The following is a 13218-nucleotide window of genomic DNA, read 5'->3' on the forward strand; positions in this document are numbered from 1 at the left end:
CCCTCAGTGTTTCCAATTAAATAGACAACTAGTCAGAAATGTGTGAATGGAGGGGCTCATCAATCTTTTATTTTTTTTTATATATAAACTGAAATGTCTCCATTGATTTCAGTGTATGATTGTTTCTCAAGTAGGCACACAGAATATGGGTACACCCAGTATAAAAGTCTTGTGGTCTTCAGGATATTCAGACCAGGCCACCGAACAGCATTGAAATTACAGAATACCACTGAAGGAGGATAGAGCAGTTCAAACAGGTCTGATCCCCCAGTTAATGTGACAAGGGGAAATCCACAGCACAGGCTATGTAATACCTAACAGTACAGACATTTCTAGCAAGAACCAGGAAGCAGCCTCTTATGAAGGTACAGAATAGGAACTATATGAGAAGATAGGGAGTAGAGGAGTATTTTGGAGAATGCAAATATTTCAGAAATTATTAGAGCTTTTAACTAACAGCTTTTAATAGCTACACTAAAATGATGTGAACATGGAACAGAATTTCCAAATTACAGCTTTTATTTTTACTGCAGTATCTTTATAAGCTACCTCATATTCTAACACAAAAAACTGGAACTCAGACATATATGGCATACATCAATTGCCATGCACTTTTCTTGCAGCAGCCTTATGCAACCAAGACAAACAAGTTCTCTGTATGATGTCTTCCTACTATTCCCTTGAGAAGTCCCTGAGGCACAAGAGCAATAACCCTTTGAAATCCATAACCAGGACTTCAGTAGTTGTGTTTCCAAAAGCTGGGGAGCAAATAATGACACAATTTTACCAACAGGAAAAGAAAACTGCTTGGACTACCATGGACCTCTTTAAGAACTTTTTATTTATCTATACATATATGTGTACGACACCTAAGGAGAGGTACATCTATAAATATCTACAGAGAGCTACACGTATATAAAAATACAACCTAACCTGCCATGTCATTTCTTTATCACAAAGATTATGGCATAAAAATGACAAGCCATTTCCTCTAGCTGAATCTGAGTTATCCTGAAAGACTGGACAAATGACGCAAATGAGTCACGTTTTTACCTTGAAAAGATTCACTGCATCATATGTATGACGTGCATGAAGTCTCTGCTGTCCTCAGGAAGGAAAGTCACAGATCAGCTGCCAGTGCTCAGCTTCTACATGTACCATTGCTATGCCAGTGAGACCCAGATTGTCTGCGGTGTAATGCCTAGCTAGCAGAAGTTATCCATACAGACAACCTGTCTTCAGACCCTATTCAAGATTCCGTTTCATTAAGCCCAGGCCAATCTATTGTATATCACACACAGACATATTGTCATCTAGTCAGGATAGAGCCTTTTGAGTCATGAAAATAGGGCATTTTAAATGATTTCTTATTCCAGCTCCATTATTAATTGTGTTCACTCTAATACTTCTAGCACCCTGGTGAAACTTCAATTTTAAGTGCCCAAGCCCAAAACTGAAATTCACAGCACTCTCTGGAAGTCCACAGACACTGCACTTCCATCCAGGTGTCTAGCTGACTAAAGCTGTTTTGACAGACATACCACAGATCCTACCATCTTGACAGGTCTCAGCAAAACATCTCCTGCCAAGCTCATCTAGGAACTGTAAAATAAGCAGACTATTTGTATTAGGAATCAGGAAAGGCTGTCTAGACAAAGACATGATAGAACAGGGAGTCCAAGTTAAGAGCAAAGATTTCTAATCAAATACCCATATGTGTCTATGCCAGGAGGGACAAGGCACTTCAGCTGTATACCCAGCCAAGTCTGCTGAGAGCTTATGAGCCCCTTGCCCTAAACTGTGACTATATTAGATTTCCTGTAGCCTGAAACCACATGGTCTTCCTGAGGCTCCAAAGCCTGGCAGGTGCATTAAGGCCACATCTCACACAGACTAAGAATACAATATTCAACCTAAAACACAGTAGCCACAGCAACGCCCAGTCAAAACCACAGAGGAGCCAGTGATTATTTTACATAGTATTCAAAGGGTTAGAAAATTCCCTCATAAATTAAGAGCCCCTATTCAGTTTGACCATCAGCCTCAAAGCCATGTCTCACAGCCATCAAAGTCATGTCCTTGATGGCATGCTGTGTAGAAGGCTGCTGAAGCCTCCCACTGGGAAGGCAGCTGCTCCAGGCAAAAGCATCAGCAAAGGATTCTGCGAATTGTAGCCTTGCAGCAGCACTATCCCAACCCCTGATTCTAGCACTGTTTCTGCATTGTTTTAAAAAGATATTGGATACAACCAAGGTTTTTTTGGACCAAGGGTTGCAACCCAAGAATCCACTCCCCAAAGTGCAAAGTCACACAAGATTGCAAAGAAGCATTTCAACCTCCTAAGAGAGATGAGATTTCAGATACAGTCCCTCTTTGTTACATAAAAATCAGCTATAACTATTTTGAGGCTCCAGCTGTGTTCCCAAACACAGATCCCCACTAGTGCCTAGCCTAACAATTACTGAATCAAATATAGTTTCTCTGCTGATTGCTTCTTTCAAACGTACATGACCATCTGCTTATATCCATTTTTTGTCTTGTCACACATTTAGACCACACATCCCTTGGGAAGAAGTGAATTTTCATGTTTGCTGCTGCACAGTATGGCCCCAAACACGATTCGGGGTTTTAGGCCCTATTAGAGTACAAGCTATTATACTTTATGGGATTAGCAGTTTTAAAAGACAGGAAATATAAACTTCAGGAACTTAAACGCCAAACAGTGATATAAGTTTGGGAAGACAAGATGTAGGGAATAAGCTTGGTTGAACAGGAAACGAGCGTTTTTATGCTACAAGCTATATTTGTTTTTCCTTTGTGTGAACTGGCTAATGATTGTGAGAGTTTTACCCTTTGCCCCACTCTTCCTTTTACTCAAAAATAAAACAAACATTATGTATGGTAAATAATGGGAGTAGGGAAACATTCTGTGACCTAGTGCTGTGAGTGATGAGGAACCAGTCGTAGAAAACGCATTTCCTTTTAAGTATCTTGTAAACATTTAAAATCAATTGCAAAGAGCCCAACATGAAAAAGGGGCATATTCAGGTCACCTCCAAGTTGTAGCCCATGTGCCCTCTAGATCACTCTACTGCAGTAACGAGGGCCTCACAAAAAGGTCCCTCCCTGTGAGCTGGCCTTACTTTCTCAGAGATGTTTACAAAAAAGCCTGCAGCTACCAGAGATATTAGTCAATGAAATAGTACAAGAATGACTTTAAAATAAAAAAATGTTGGCAGAGTGGAAATAGAAATCTATGATGAGAATAAAACATGGGACTTCATATACTGATAATACTGTCAGGAAAACCACTGGGGTAAGTGGAAGATCTGGCTGACTTTACTGATTTGGAAAGGAGGACATTTTGAGGAGGAGCCAGCAGGACTTAACATAGCTATGCATATTACTACATTTTTTGGAAGAGCAGCTTAGGCAATAACCAACAGTTACAATTCAAAACAAAACACCTTCTGTAAAACTGATAGCATCTACTTTTCATTACCTTCCCCTTTCGCCAGCACACCTGCAAACAAGTGCAGGTGTGCTCAAGCTACAATGAGATCACTCAAGCTTCCCTACCTTGACACCTGCCCACCACTGCATCATAGTTTGGTGCAAAATATCTGCATGAAAAAGAAGGGAAGGGGCAAGGTGGGAACACAAATACCAACAGGATTAGATAAAAATGTAGCTAGATGTCTGGAAGCATGGGGAGAGAGGAGCTGTAAAGAAGTATAACACTTTCTCATGTAGCATTTGCATCAATTCAGATGCTTCCCATTCTAAGTTATTTACACTAGCATGTAACAACTGGCAGGTATTACCATTGCCAACTATACTGATACAGTTTCTTGTTAGTACAACTACATGTATGTAAGATAATTAGTATGTATTTTTCTAATAGCAGACTCTGGCTAAATCTGACGTTTTCTCAGCTCTTTGAGTAAGAATACAAATGTAAGCAGATATTTCCATTACTCTGAGCATCCTGAGTGCCATAGCTGCTTCTCATCAGATTGTAGCCAGACATCATGCTGGCAGGATGCTTTTCCCCCATGTTGAGAAATGTCACAGCACCCACCCACAATTAGAGGACATAATTGACTCCTGCACACCTCTCAGCTAGCAGACAGCACTCTCCCTTGGATGCTGTTATGAATAATCCAAAGATATAATATGCCGTTTGTGCTATTTCATGTACATAGTAATTAGCATTGACTGTTAATGTTGTAATCCTAGGACAAAGAGCACAGTAAGTGCAAATTTTTGACAATTATTATTATTACAAGTTTCCTGGATAAATGCTTAACGCATGCCTACATTTTCAGAAGTTGCCACACAGATAGAGGTTAAAATCATGATAACATTGCTCCCACTGATTATTTGCAAGTAGGCCATAGTTTGGCAATTAGCTGATGCTGTATTGATGGTTCATCGAGCAAGCATAACATTTGCTATTTGGGTGTTTGATATTAAATCATTTTGCTCTACCATCTCCTGAGAAGTGTGGGATTCAGCTAATTAGAAACAGTTCTGTTTAAGTATCACTTGATTTGCTCAATGTCAGAGTACAAAGCATCAAAATTTATGAAGCCGTGACTGAGCAAATCCTATAAATTCCCAGATAACAAACACCCCATGCTTCTGATGCCTGAGAACCTCCAGGTTTTGATACCTGCCCCAGTTAAAGCTACTTTTCTCCCCTGAAAAAACTATGACTCTATATCAGTTTCACAGCTTCGTTGGGAAGAAGTGAAAATTATACCCCTAAGTCGCCCTCCATAAAATCAAACCCAAACTTCATGCCTTGAATAGCATACAGAATACCTCACATTCTTCCTTCATTGAAACAAACAGCCATTATCTGTACACAGTGCCAGTGTATAGTATCACCCAAAAGTCTGATACTTCAGACACAAAACCACATAAAGAATTAGGCCACTGGCTCAAACAACATACAATCCATGATCTCAATTCAGCCTGACCAGTGAGAAAAAACAGAAAAAATTATCTTCAAAAAACCAAAATAAATATTCCTCTCAGCAACTGAAGATAGCGTAAGGATTATCTGCATTCATGCAATGATTACATTTATCTGTGAAAAATTGGATCAAATTTGAAAAGGAACAAGCAGAGGGAGGTAATGGAAGTTAAGACATCCAAAGCTGCCGTGTCACCACTGTAGTTAGGCTGTGGCTGAAGAAGTTTTATGTGAGTCTTTCATGGGTCCCTCTGTATTCTCCCAGCTTCTCTTATCTTCACAGCTAGCTGTTCTAGAGATGCATGCAAACCATTCAGGTGGAAAAATAAGGCCTCAGAGGAAAATAAAAGCGGCTGGTAGACCTGTGCAGCTCCTCAGCTTTGTTTGTAAAATAACAGGCAACTATAACCTTGGCAATAACCTTGTGCTGGCAGGACAGCATAAGGCTCTTTCTGGTGGACTCTGACACTGCTTATTCCCAAATATAGAGCCTGCCTCCCTCAGAACAGGAGGGTAAACCAAGCTGTACCAGGAAAAGCACTTGCACAATTCCCTCTTCTTGCAGAACAATGCAGACAGGGTGACTCAAAGCCAGTCTACCAGTCTCTGTCAGCAGGGTAGCACAGCCAGGTATCTCACTAGGGCTGGACTGCAAGATGGCTGAAGCACAGGAAGAATGACACTTCAGTGCTGCACTTTAAGAAAGTGTGAACAAAGGGACTGAAGCCAATTCAGCTACAGAAAACAAACAAAAAGAGCCCACGAGGTAGGACCTGCTTCTTATTAGTGAGAGTATTATGATATTTCGTTAGGTTAGTTCATTTATTTTAGATTATATATGACAATTCAGTTGTTCCCTGACACACCTTTAAAATAAATTTCCAGACAAAGATTCAGTCAGGAAAAATGAAAGTAGACAGATTTCAGTCCAGCTTTAAGTGTTGGTCCCAATGAAGAATTAAGCACAGACTTATCAAATTTTTACCTCCGTAACAACCACACCAAGACAAGAATTGCCAAAGACTCTAGAGGCTCAATGAAAAAGATCAGGCATTTTATACCACTTCAATTTTTCACAATTTTTTTTTGTTCTCATGCATATGTTAAATGTGACCATTCCAGCCAAATTGGGCTGTAACTTTCAGGTACAGGAGGCGAACTGATCTGGAGTTTTGTAGGAAAGTAATTTGTTTTCAGAACACATCTGTCAGTTCTGAAGGTTTTATTGGTGCTGTTAGTCTCCACAGAGCCTTATAGAATCATAGAATAGTTTGGATCAGAAAGGACCTTTAAAGGTCATCTAGTCCAAGCCCCCTGCAATAAGCAGGGACATCTTCAACTAGATCAGGCTGCTCAGGTAATTCTGGGCCCACGATGTCTTGGTTCCCACCCCCTGCCTCTTTGGAGGCCCTCTGGACTCAGAAGGGTGACCAAGGTCAGGAAAAAACCTAAAGGATTTGCAGTATTCTCTGTATTTTAAGCAAAGTGAGGCAGTTCTTACACATGGTATTCATCCAATAGTAGTCACAGACTGCACAGTGTGTAGCTAACAAAATTTGTCCCTGGTATTTCTTCCTTTACAACTTTTTCCCTGTTTTCTTCTCTCCCTCTACCGCAGGCTGGTAATTTTTTTTTCTACTGTATGTTTACTAGTTTTCTAAATTTCTAAATATAGTTCTTCCCAGCTCTACCATATGCCCACAATCTTTCTGTGCCTCTTTTATATTGTCATCCAGATCAATTGTTTCCCTGCCTCCACCCCTCAGTAACACATTGCCTGTCCCTCCTCCAGTCCAGACACACCTAACCCTTTCTCAGACCTTGGCACATGCTGAGGACAGCCTCTGAAATCTGAGAATTGTGAATGACTACTCAGCACAGAAGGCAAACCACACCTCCCATTAGGAGAAGCTTGCCAAGTGCTACAGCTCTCCAAGGTTATTCCCACCTCAAATTCTTCATGTTCCTTCTGTAAACACTTTCTCTTCCAACATTTGCTCCTGTGAATATGCCTCCTAGCTGGTTAGCATTTGGCATCTATATGAGATCTTGCTAGCAAAAAAAACCCCACTAAGTAAATTGTGGTTTTGTCAGTAGTGCAACAGCCAGGCTTAATTCTGATGAGCAAGGGCTCCTTTCCCTTGCACAGAGACTGGTAGCTCAGGCTAGTAGCCTCAGAATGGACAGGTTTCACTGAGGAGTGCAAAGCACAGCAGACTGATGGGGCAGACACCAGCAGGGTCTAGTCTGAAAGGTGCCTCTACTGGAAAAAGTCATCAGAAAGAGGTGCCCCAGGCCCCTGGGAGATGCATCATCTGGTCTCAGCAGCCCAGATTATACACATGTAGGAAAAAAATACTCGTTATTTTATAATCTAGAGTGGGAAAATATGGAGGAGAGAGAAGAGCCAAAGAAACACAAAATCTCATAAAACACCATGGGTGTGGGGGAGGAAAACCCCAAACCAAACAAAAAACAAAAAACCCAACAAAAAGAATGACCCAGATCAAAAGTCACAAAGCCAGAGTTTATCAGTTTAAGACCTACTAGAAAAGCTGTTTTAATATGCTCTCCCTCAGCTTTCTGCCTTTACTCTTGCAGGGTTTTGGGGTTTTTTTTGTTGTTTGTTGGTGGTTTTTTTTTAAATCAAGACAGAAGAAAAAATACACCACAAAAAAATAAGATTGGAGGTTTTGTGCTTCTGTGTAAACTTCCAAGAATATCAAGAAAGTCTGTCAAACCATTTTTATTTCTCAAAAATATTTCTCCTTCCCTTTTCATGACATTTTACTTCATTTTTTTTTATTTATTCATAACACAGCTACAGTTTAAATAGATAATAGAAGCTATGTTACTATATAACTTAATATCAGATAAGTTGTGTTTCTCGAACCTGATAAAGCAAAGCAAACTCTTCTTAAAGCACATTGTGGCTTGAAATGCAAGCTTACATTTTTGGAGTCAGACACCATTCTTGTTAGTGTCAGCAAGGTCTCACACTTTAAGAAAAGTTCCATTTCATTCTCTTAGCAGGTGTCACCATAAAAATATTTAACAGCCTCCCCTTTTTCAGCATTTATTTTACTGGTGGGATTGGTGTTCTCTTCTCCTCAAATTAAGGCTGATTACTACCTCGTTCCATAGTAGCATTTTTTCCAACTGATTTTAGAATAGTTGCTCTTCTGTATCATTTTCCTTTAAAGGAATAAATTAATTATTTTGTAACATCAGGTCCTCCTGGTCTCTCTGTGAACATTCATTTAATACATTGCAAGGACATTATATCTAGACTATCTTTTGCGTGGTCACCTAAGGGTCTGCTGGGGTGGCTGAAGGAAACACATAGAGCTGGGCTTCTTCCATCTCTTTCACTGAAGAAAAGTATTATAAAACTTTAACTGAAGCAAGCACTTACACTGAATGTGCAAGCCATAAGGCTATCCCTACTCTCTCATGCTGCAAGAATCTGATTATTTTGTAAAACTGGTACAAGCTCAACCTCAGATACACACTTTAGAAGATTGAGCAGCTACTCAAAGCTGGAAGGTGAAAGTTCAAGATTTAGCAGAGCAAAAAAAAAATTAATTCTAGGCCTCCTTCATTCCTCTCGCCCAAACAGCTCCATCTCCTTCCTGTAAATGCCCCAAGTGTTCCAGTGCATGTCTAAAACAACAAATAAATATATGTATTTAACATTTTAGTAGAGCTTTAATGCCAGATGATATGTCAGTGTTCAGGATTAAATGACTCAAAAACCAGTGACTGAAATTTACAGGCCTTCAGGAACTTCATGGTTGAGAATGAATGGTGTCTAGGATTAATGGCAGTTCGGTCTGAATTCTGAGGATATAAATATTAGTGTTCTGCAACAGAGTATTCTGCATCACATCACATTCATCTCAAATTATCTAATCAATTTAGCAGCACAGAATAGATAACAGAATAAACATCATATAAAAAGGCAAAAAAGTTTGATCATAAGAGGATGCAATGTTTCTAAACTCAGTATCAGCATATCATTATGCACTGCTTGAGCTCTCTAACCTTTTCTGTTGCAAGTCTATAGCATGTGCTTGATTCAAACTGCTCCAGAGAGGAGCTTATTAATACTACCTGTCCATTAATGGAACTATGAACATCAAACAATACACAAGTCTTTGGGGCAAGGTACCTAAAACAAGATAAGTAGGATTAAAGCATGCCTTTTCATACTATAGAAGCAATTTGTTCCCTAGAATTACTTTTCAACTTGACTTAAAAGATTATTAAAAATATGGAAGAAAAGGATAAGCGAAAAACCAAACCACTGTTCAGACAGTGATATTGTAAAACCATATTCCTATTTCAGGCATGTGAAATAATTTATAAGATAATACAACTAAAGTATTTTCCATATGCAATAGTTTATTCATGCCAGAGGACAGATGCAGTTGTAACTAATCAGTAGAAAAACTTAACACAGTAGCACAGAGATAATTCAAACAGTAACTGTAATTAAAAAACACAACCAGGAAAGTGCTTCCTATGAAAACAACAACAGTAATTTCCATTTGTAATTGCCTTCGATGACAATGACAAGCACCTTTACGACAGAATAAAGGACAGCAGTTAGCACTTCCCAATGTTTAAAACCTATAAGCAAGATTTTGCACTTTAAAAATTATAAACAGTTATAAGTAAAAGCACTGAATAGGAAATTTGTCAGAAAAAAGTTTGAAGACAAGCAGCCTGACCTGAAGTGCCCCCACCCAGCTAGAAGCAGTATCTCTTCTGAGAACTGGTCTACATATAAACTGGGACTGTTTTCACCAAACCTATAAACCTTAAAGTCAAGCCAAAGGCTGTGTGGGCATTTCAGTAGGCTCACATGGCAACTGACAGCCACTGAAGTTATCGTGATTTAGCAGAGTCGAAATAATAATCAACATACTCCTAGACCATGGCAAGCATGAGGGATGGTAAGACTGAATAGGAAGAGGCTTACCATAAGTCAAGTTACATTGACTTTCCCATGAACAGAGATCACGTCACTTATCTAACACATGGTAACCTACCAGCCACTGCAACTTGAAGGTTGAGTGTATCAACAGCTGGTCAACTTTATGCACTTTTTGTCCTCTCAATTTATATGCAGGTTTAAGCTAAAACTAAAGATGTCAGTCAAACCAAACCAAGTGTTGACACAGGGATTAGCTCAACTGAATTAACTTCATATCAATCTTAAACTAAAGAAGGGCTATAGCTAATTCGGCTTTTAACACAATCAAAGCAAATTGTATTAAGAATTCCTCTTTGGCTGGAAAAGATGGCTATGCCAGCCAGCTCAAATAAGCCCCATATCTAGTCAAACCCATCCAGACACATAGGTACTTCAGAAACTGCACATAAGGAAAGCCAGTACTCATGACCACCTCACCAGTTACTACCTCCTCTTCAGATAAAAACCCCTGTATCAGAAATCCTGTTACGACATTGTTGAGTGGTGGAGGATAACAACATAGAGCACAAGATCAGCAGAGGTGTGGAAGGGACACTGCATTTAAGGAAGACAGGAAAGCAGCACCAAGACAGAGGAAGCAAAGCAGCTGGCTTACAAGCCATCCCAGCAGGCACTGAGCTACAGCAAGCTTGCTACTTCTAATCGAAGTTTCTGCTCCAGAACAGCTCATTTGCAGGCAACAACAAGGATAGATAGGATCAGCTATACACCAGCTAAAACCAGCTGCTGAAGGATGGCTGGTCCTTAGAAGCTCCAAGAATGAGAGGCTTGACATCAGGCATTTTGTTAAGTGCTAATACCAGAGAAAGTCAGATTTTAGAGGAAAAAAAGTGAGACAATAAGCCCATACAGCAGAGTCCTGATCGTAATTTCTGCTAGCATTATCACTGGTGTGAGGTTCAGGCCATGCCTGGTAAGAATAAATCAACACTACTTTCCTTTGGTGTTTTGTGAATAAATCACTCTAGAAAATACCCTGACCTTGCATCATCAATTTCTCTTTTATGGCAAGTGAGCTGCTGTCCTTAGGCAATGGCAAAAGCATGTGAGGTTGGAGAAAAAGAAAGAGCCTGAATAACAATGGACAACTATATTAACAACCTGTCTTGACTTGATTAATTAGAAATAAGATAGCCCCGATCCATGAAGACTAATGAGTTTTGTAGGATTTGGGGATGTTCAGATCTGCATCTTCACGTTAGGTTCCAAACATGAAAGTCCTCAAGGCTCCAAGTTAGCAAACTATTTCTTCCCATAGTAAAAGACCTTGGCATATGAAGCGTGTAAGAGATAGCTCTTAGCATCTCACTGTGTCAGGCAATGACACACATACAAAATCAGCTTGCAATATACAGAGATGTAGCAAAACACAAACACTCTGCTAGTTGTAGTAAAACTCTTTAAGAATTTACTACAGTAAAAAGCAGGTGCAACACTCCACATATAATAAAGTGCCAATCCCAGCAATACGTAGGCTAGTAGCCCAGTAGCTGTCAGAGCCAACTGAGTTGGGACAGGAGTTACTAGGAAAGAAGGAATCTGTGGTTCCCCATACACAGAGAACTCTGCATCTGTGGTTCCCACACCTCATCTAAGAAGGATGTTGAAAAGCCAAAGACTTGGACAAACACACCAAGGACAATCTATAGGCATGAAGCAATGTCAGTGTGTGTAACATTTAAAAATATGAGGATTCTTCAGATTGCATATCAGAACTGAAGAGGCAGTACAGGACCTGTACTGTAGTGATAACAGGACATGATGCTCACCACCTGTTCCAATACAAGAAACAGAAAGCATCAAATGCTGCTAGTAAGAACCAGGTTCAAGTCAAACAAAAGCCAGTGCTTCTTCACAAGGCAAGGCTGGGCTGTGAAACTCCCGAATAATGGATGCTGTAGATGCTAGCAGTTTACTGGAGTTCAAAAAGCAACTTGTCAAATTCACGGAAGAGAAGTCCGGCAATAGCTGCCAAATAAATAAATAAATAAATCCCCCAAATACGCCCCACTACTCTGACTTAGGAGCCTCCAAGTCCTAAAATTGCTTAGCAAACTGTTCTGAGAGAACACTGCTATCTGTTTAAGAACTGTTAAATTCTTCCCCAACTAAAGGCCCCTGTCAACTCAAGTAAGCAACCTAGAAAGACCTTGAACCATACTGCATCCATTCTTACGTAGGCATCTTTCTTTTTAGGTAATAAAACCCTTCTAAACATGAGCATAATTTTCAATGCAATTGCCCATGTACTGATTTCATAATGCTTCACTCACCTTCCCTCTCCCTTGCCTTCCCTCTCTCTCTTTCCAGATTAAAGAAAATCCAGATGGGGTGCAGGTGCTGCAAAATGATACAAAGGTACAACAGAACAAGAGCTGCTTAGACTGGATAAAAGAAATGCATTAAAATATGTGTCTGTTCTCCCCTACACCTGTTGCTTAAATTAAGCCCATTTGCAAGATTGGAGTTTCCCAAAAGTTTCTGGTATTCTTTAAAGTCACGCCAGAGTATAGGCATACTGATTTCCTGGGAATGTAATTTTGATTTACTGTAATTGAGGTCCATTTCTATAATTTCTATCCCACACAAAAATTGTGCAGCATTGAAAACATCTTTAGCAAAGCCTTTTCTCATTTAGGTAGCATGAGCTTCCCTCAATTCAGTAAAACAAAGAACACATACATTATCAGATCCTCCCTTTCTCCTAAGCAATGAAACCCAACCACAGATCCTTGCTTAAATGCTATGATGGAAGCATAGTTAGTTGTGGGAATAATTCCCACATTAGAAATCTCCCTGGAGAGCAAGACTGACTAGTTTTAGAAAGACACTTTCTATTTGTTTGTTTGATATTTGACAACATTTGACAGTTTTTTTGACATTTGACAGTTACTCCTTCCTTTGGCCACACCTCTAGAACAAGTAAGGAAGTGGGAAAGAAAATTGGTGCTATGAGAGAAAGAGGGGAAATAAAGAAGAGAGACACACTCTGCAAGAAGCAAGTCAAGGAAAATATGGAACAAGAGGAAAAATGAAGAAAGGAAAAAGGAGAGCACAAAAAGGAAAAGGGCAAAGAGATAAGGCTTCAAAGGAAAAACACCAGGAAAAAAAAAAAAGGGACATATTTTAGCAGCTACATGAGGACATATTAATTAACAATCTATGTGATGACTATTGGCTAATCAACCCCCCAGAGAAAATAAAAAATAAAGCTGGAAACATGCAACAACCAGCACAC

At 39.7% G+C, this 13218-nt stretch overlaps 1 protein-coding gene across 4 annotated transcripts in view; it reads left to right on the forward strand.

Moving 5' to 3' along the window:
- C1H4orf19 (chromosome 1 C4orf19 homolog) overlaps positions 1-13218 on the forward strand; it is a 93165-nt gene that overhangs the window by 27913 nt on the left and 52034 nt on the right. Inside the window, exon 3 of one of the 4 annotated variants that reach the window (XM_037390978.1) lies at positions 12291-12338. The exons of 2 other annotated variants lie outside the window; for them this stretch is intronic. In XM_037390978.1, the coding sequence (XP_037246875.1) occupies positions 12307-12338 (32 nt within the window). In that variant the 5' untranslated portion in view covers positions 12291-12306. Of the gene's footprint in view, positions 1-12274; positions 12339-13218 lie in introns of those variants that run through there. One more of the 4 variants, XM_037390967.1, reaches the window with a different exon arrangement.

This window comes from Falco rusticolus, chromosome 1, assembly GCF_015220075.1.
Source record: "Falco rusticolus isolate bFalRus1 chromosome 1, bFalRus1.pri, whole genome shotgun sequence".
Lineage (NCBI taxonomy): Eukaryota > Metazoa > Chordata > Aves > Falconiformes > Falconidae > Falco > Falco rusticolus.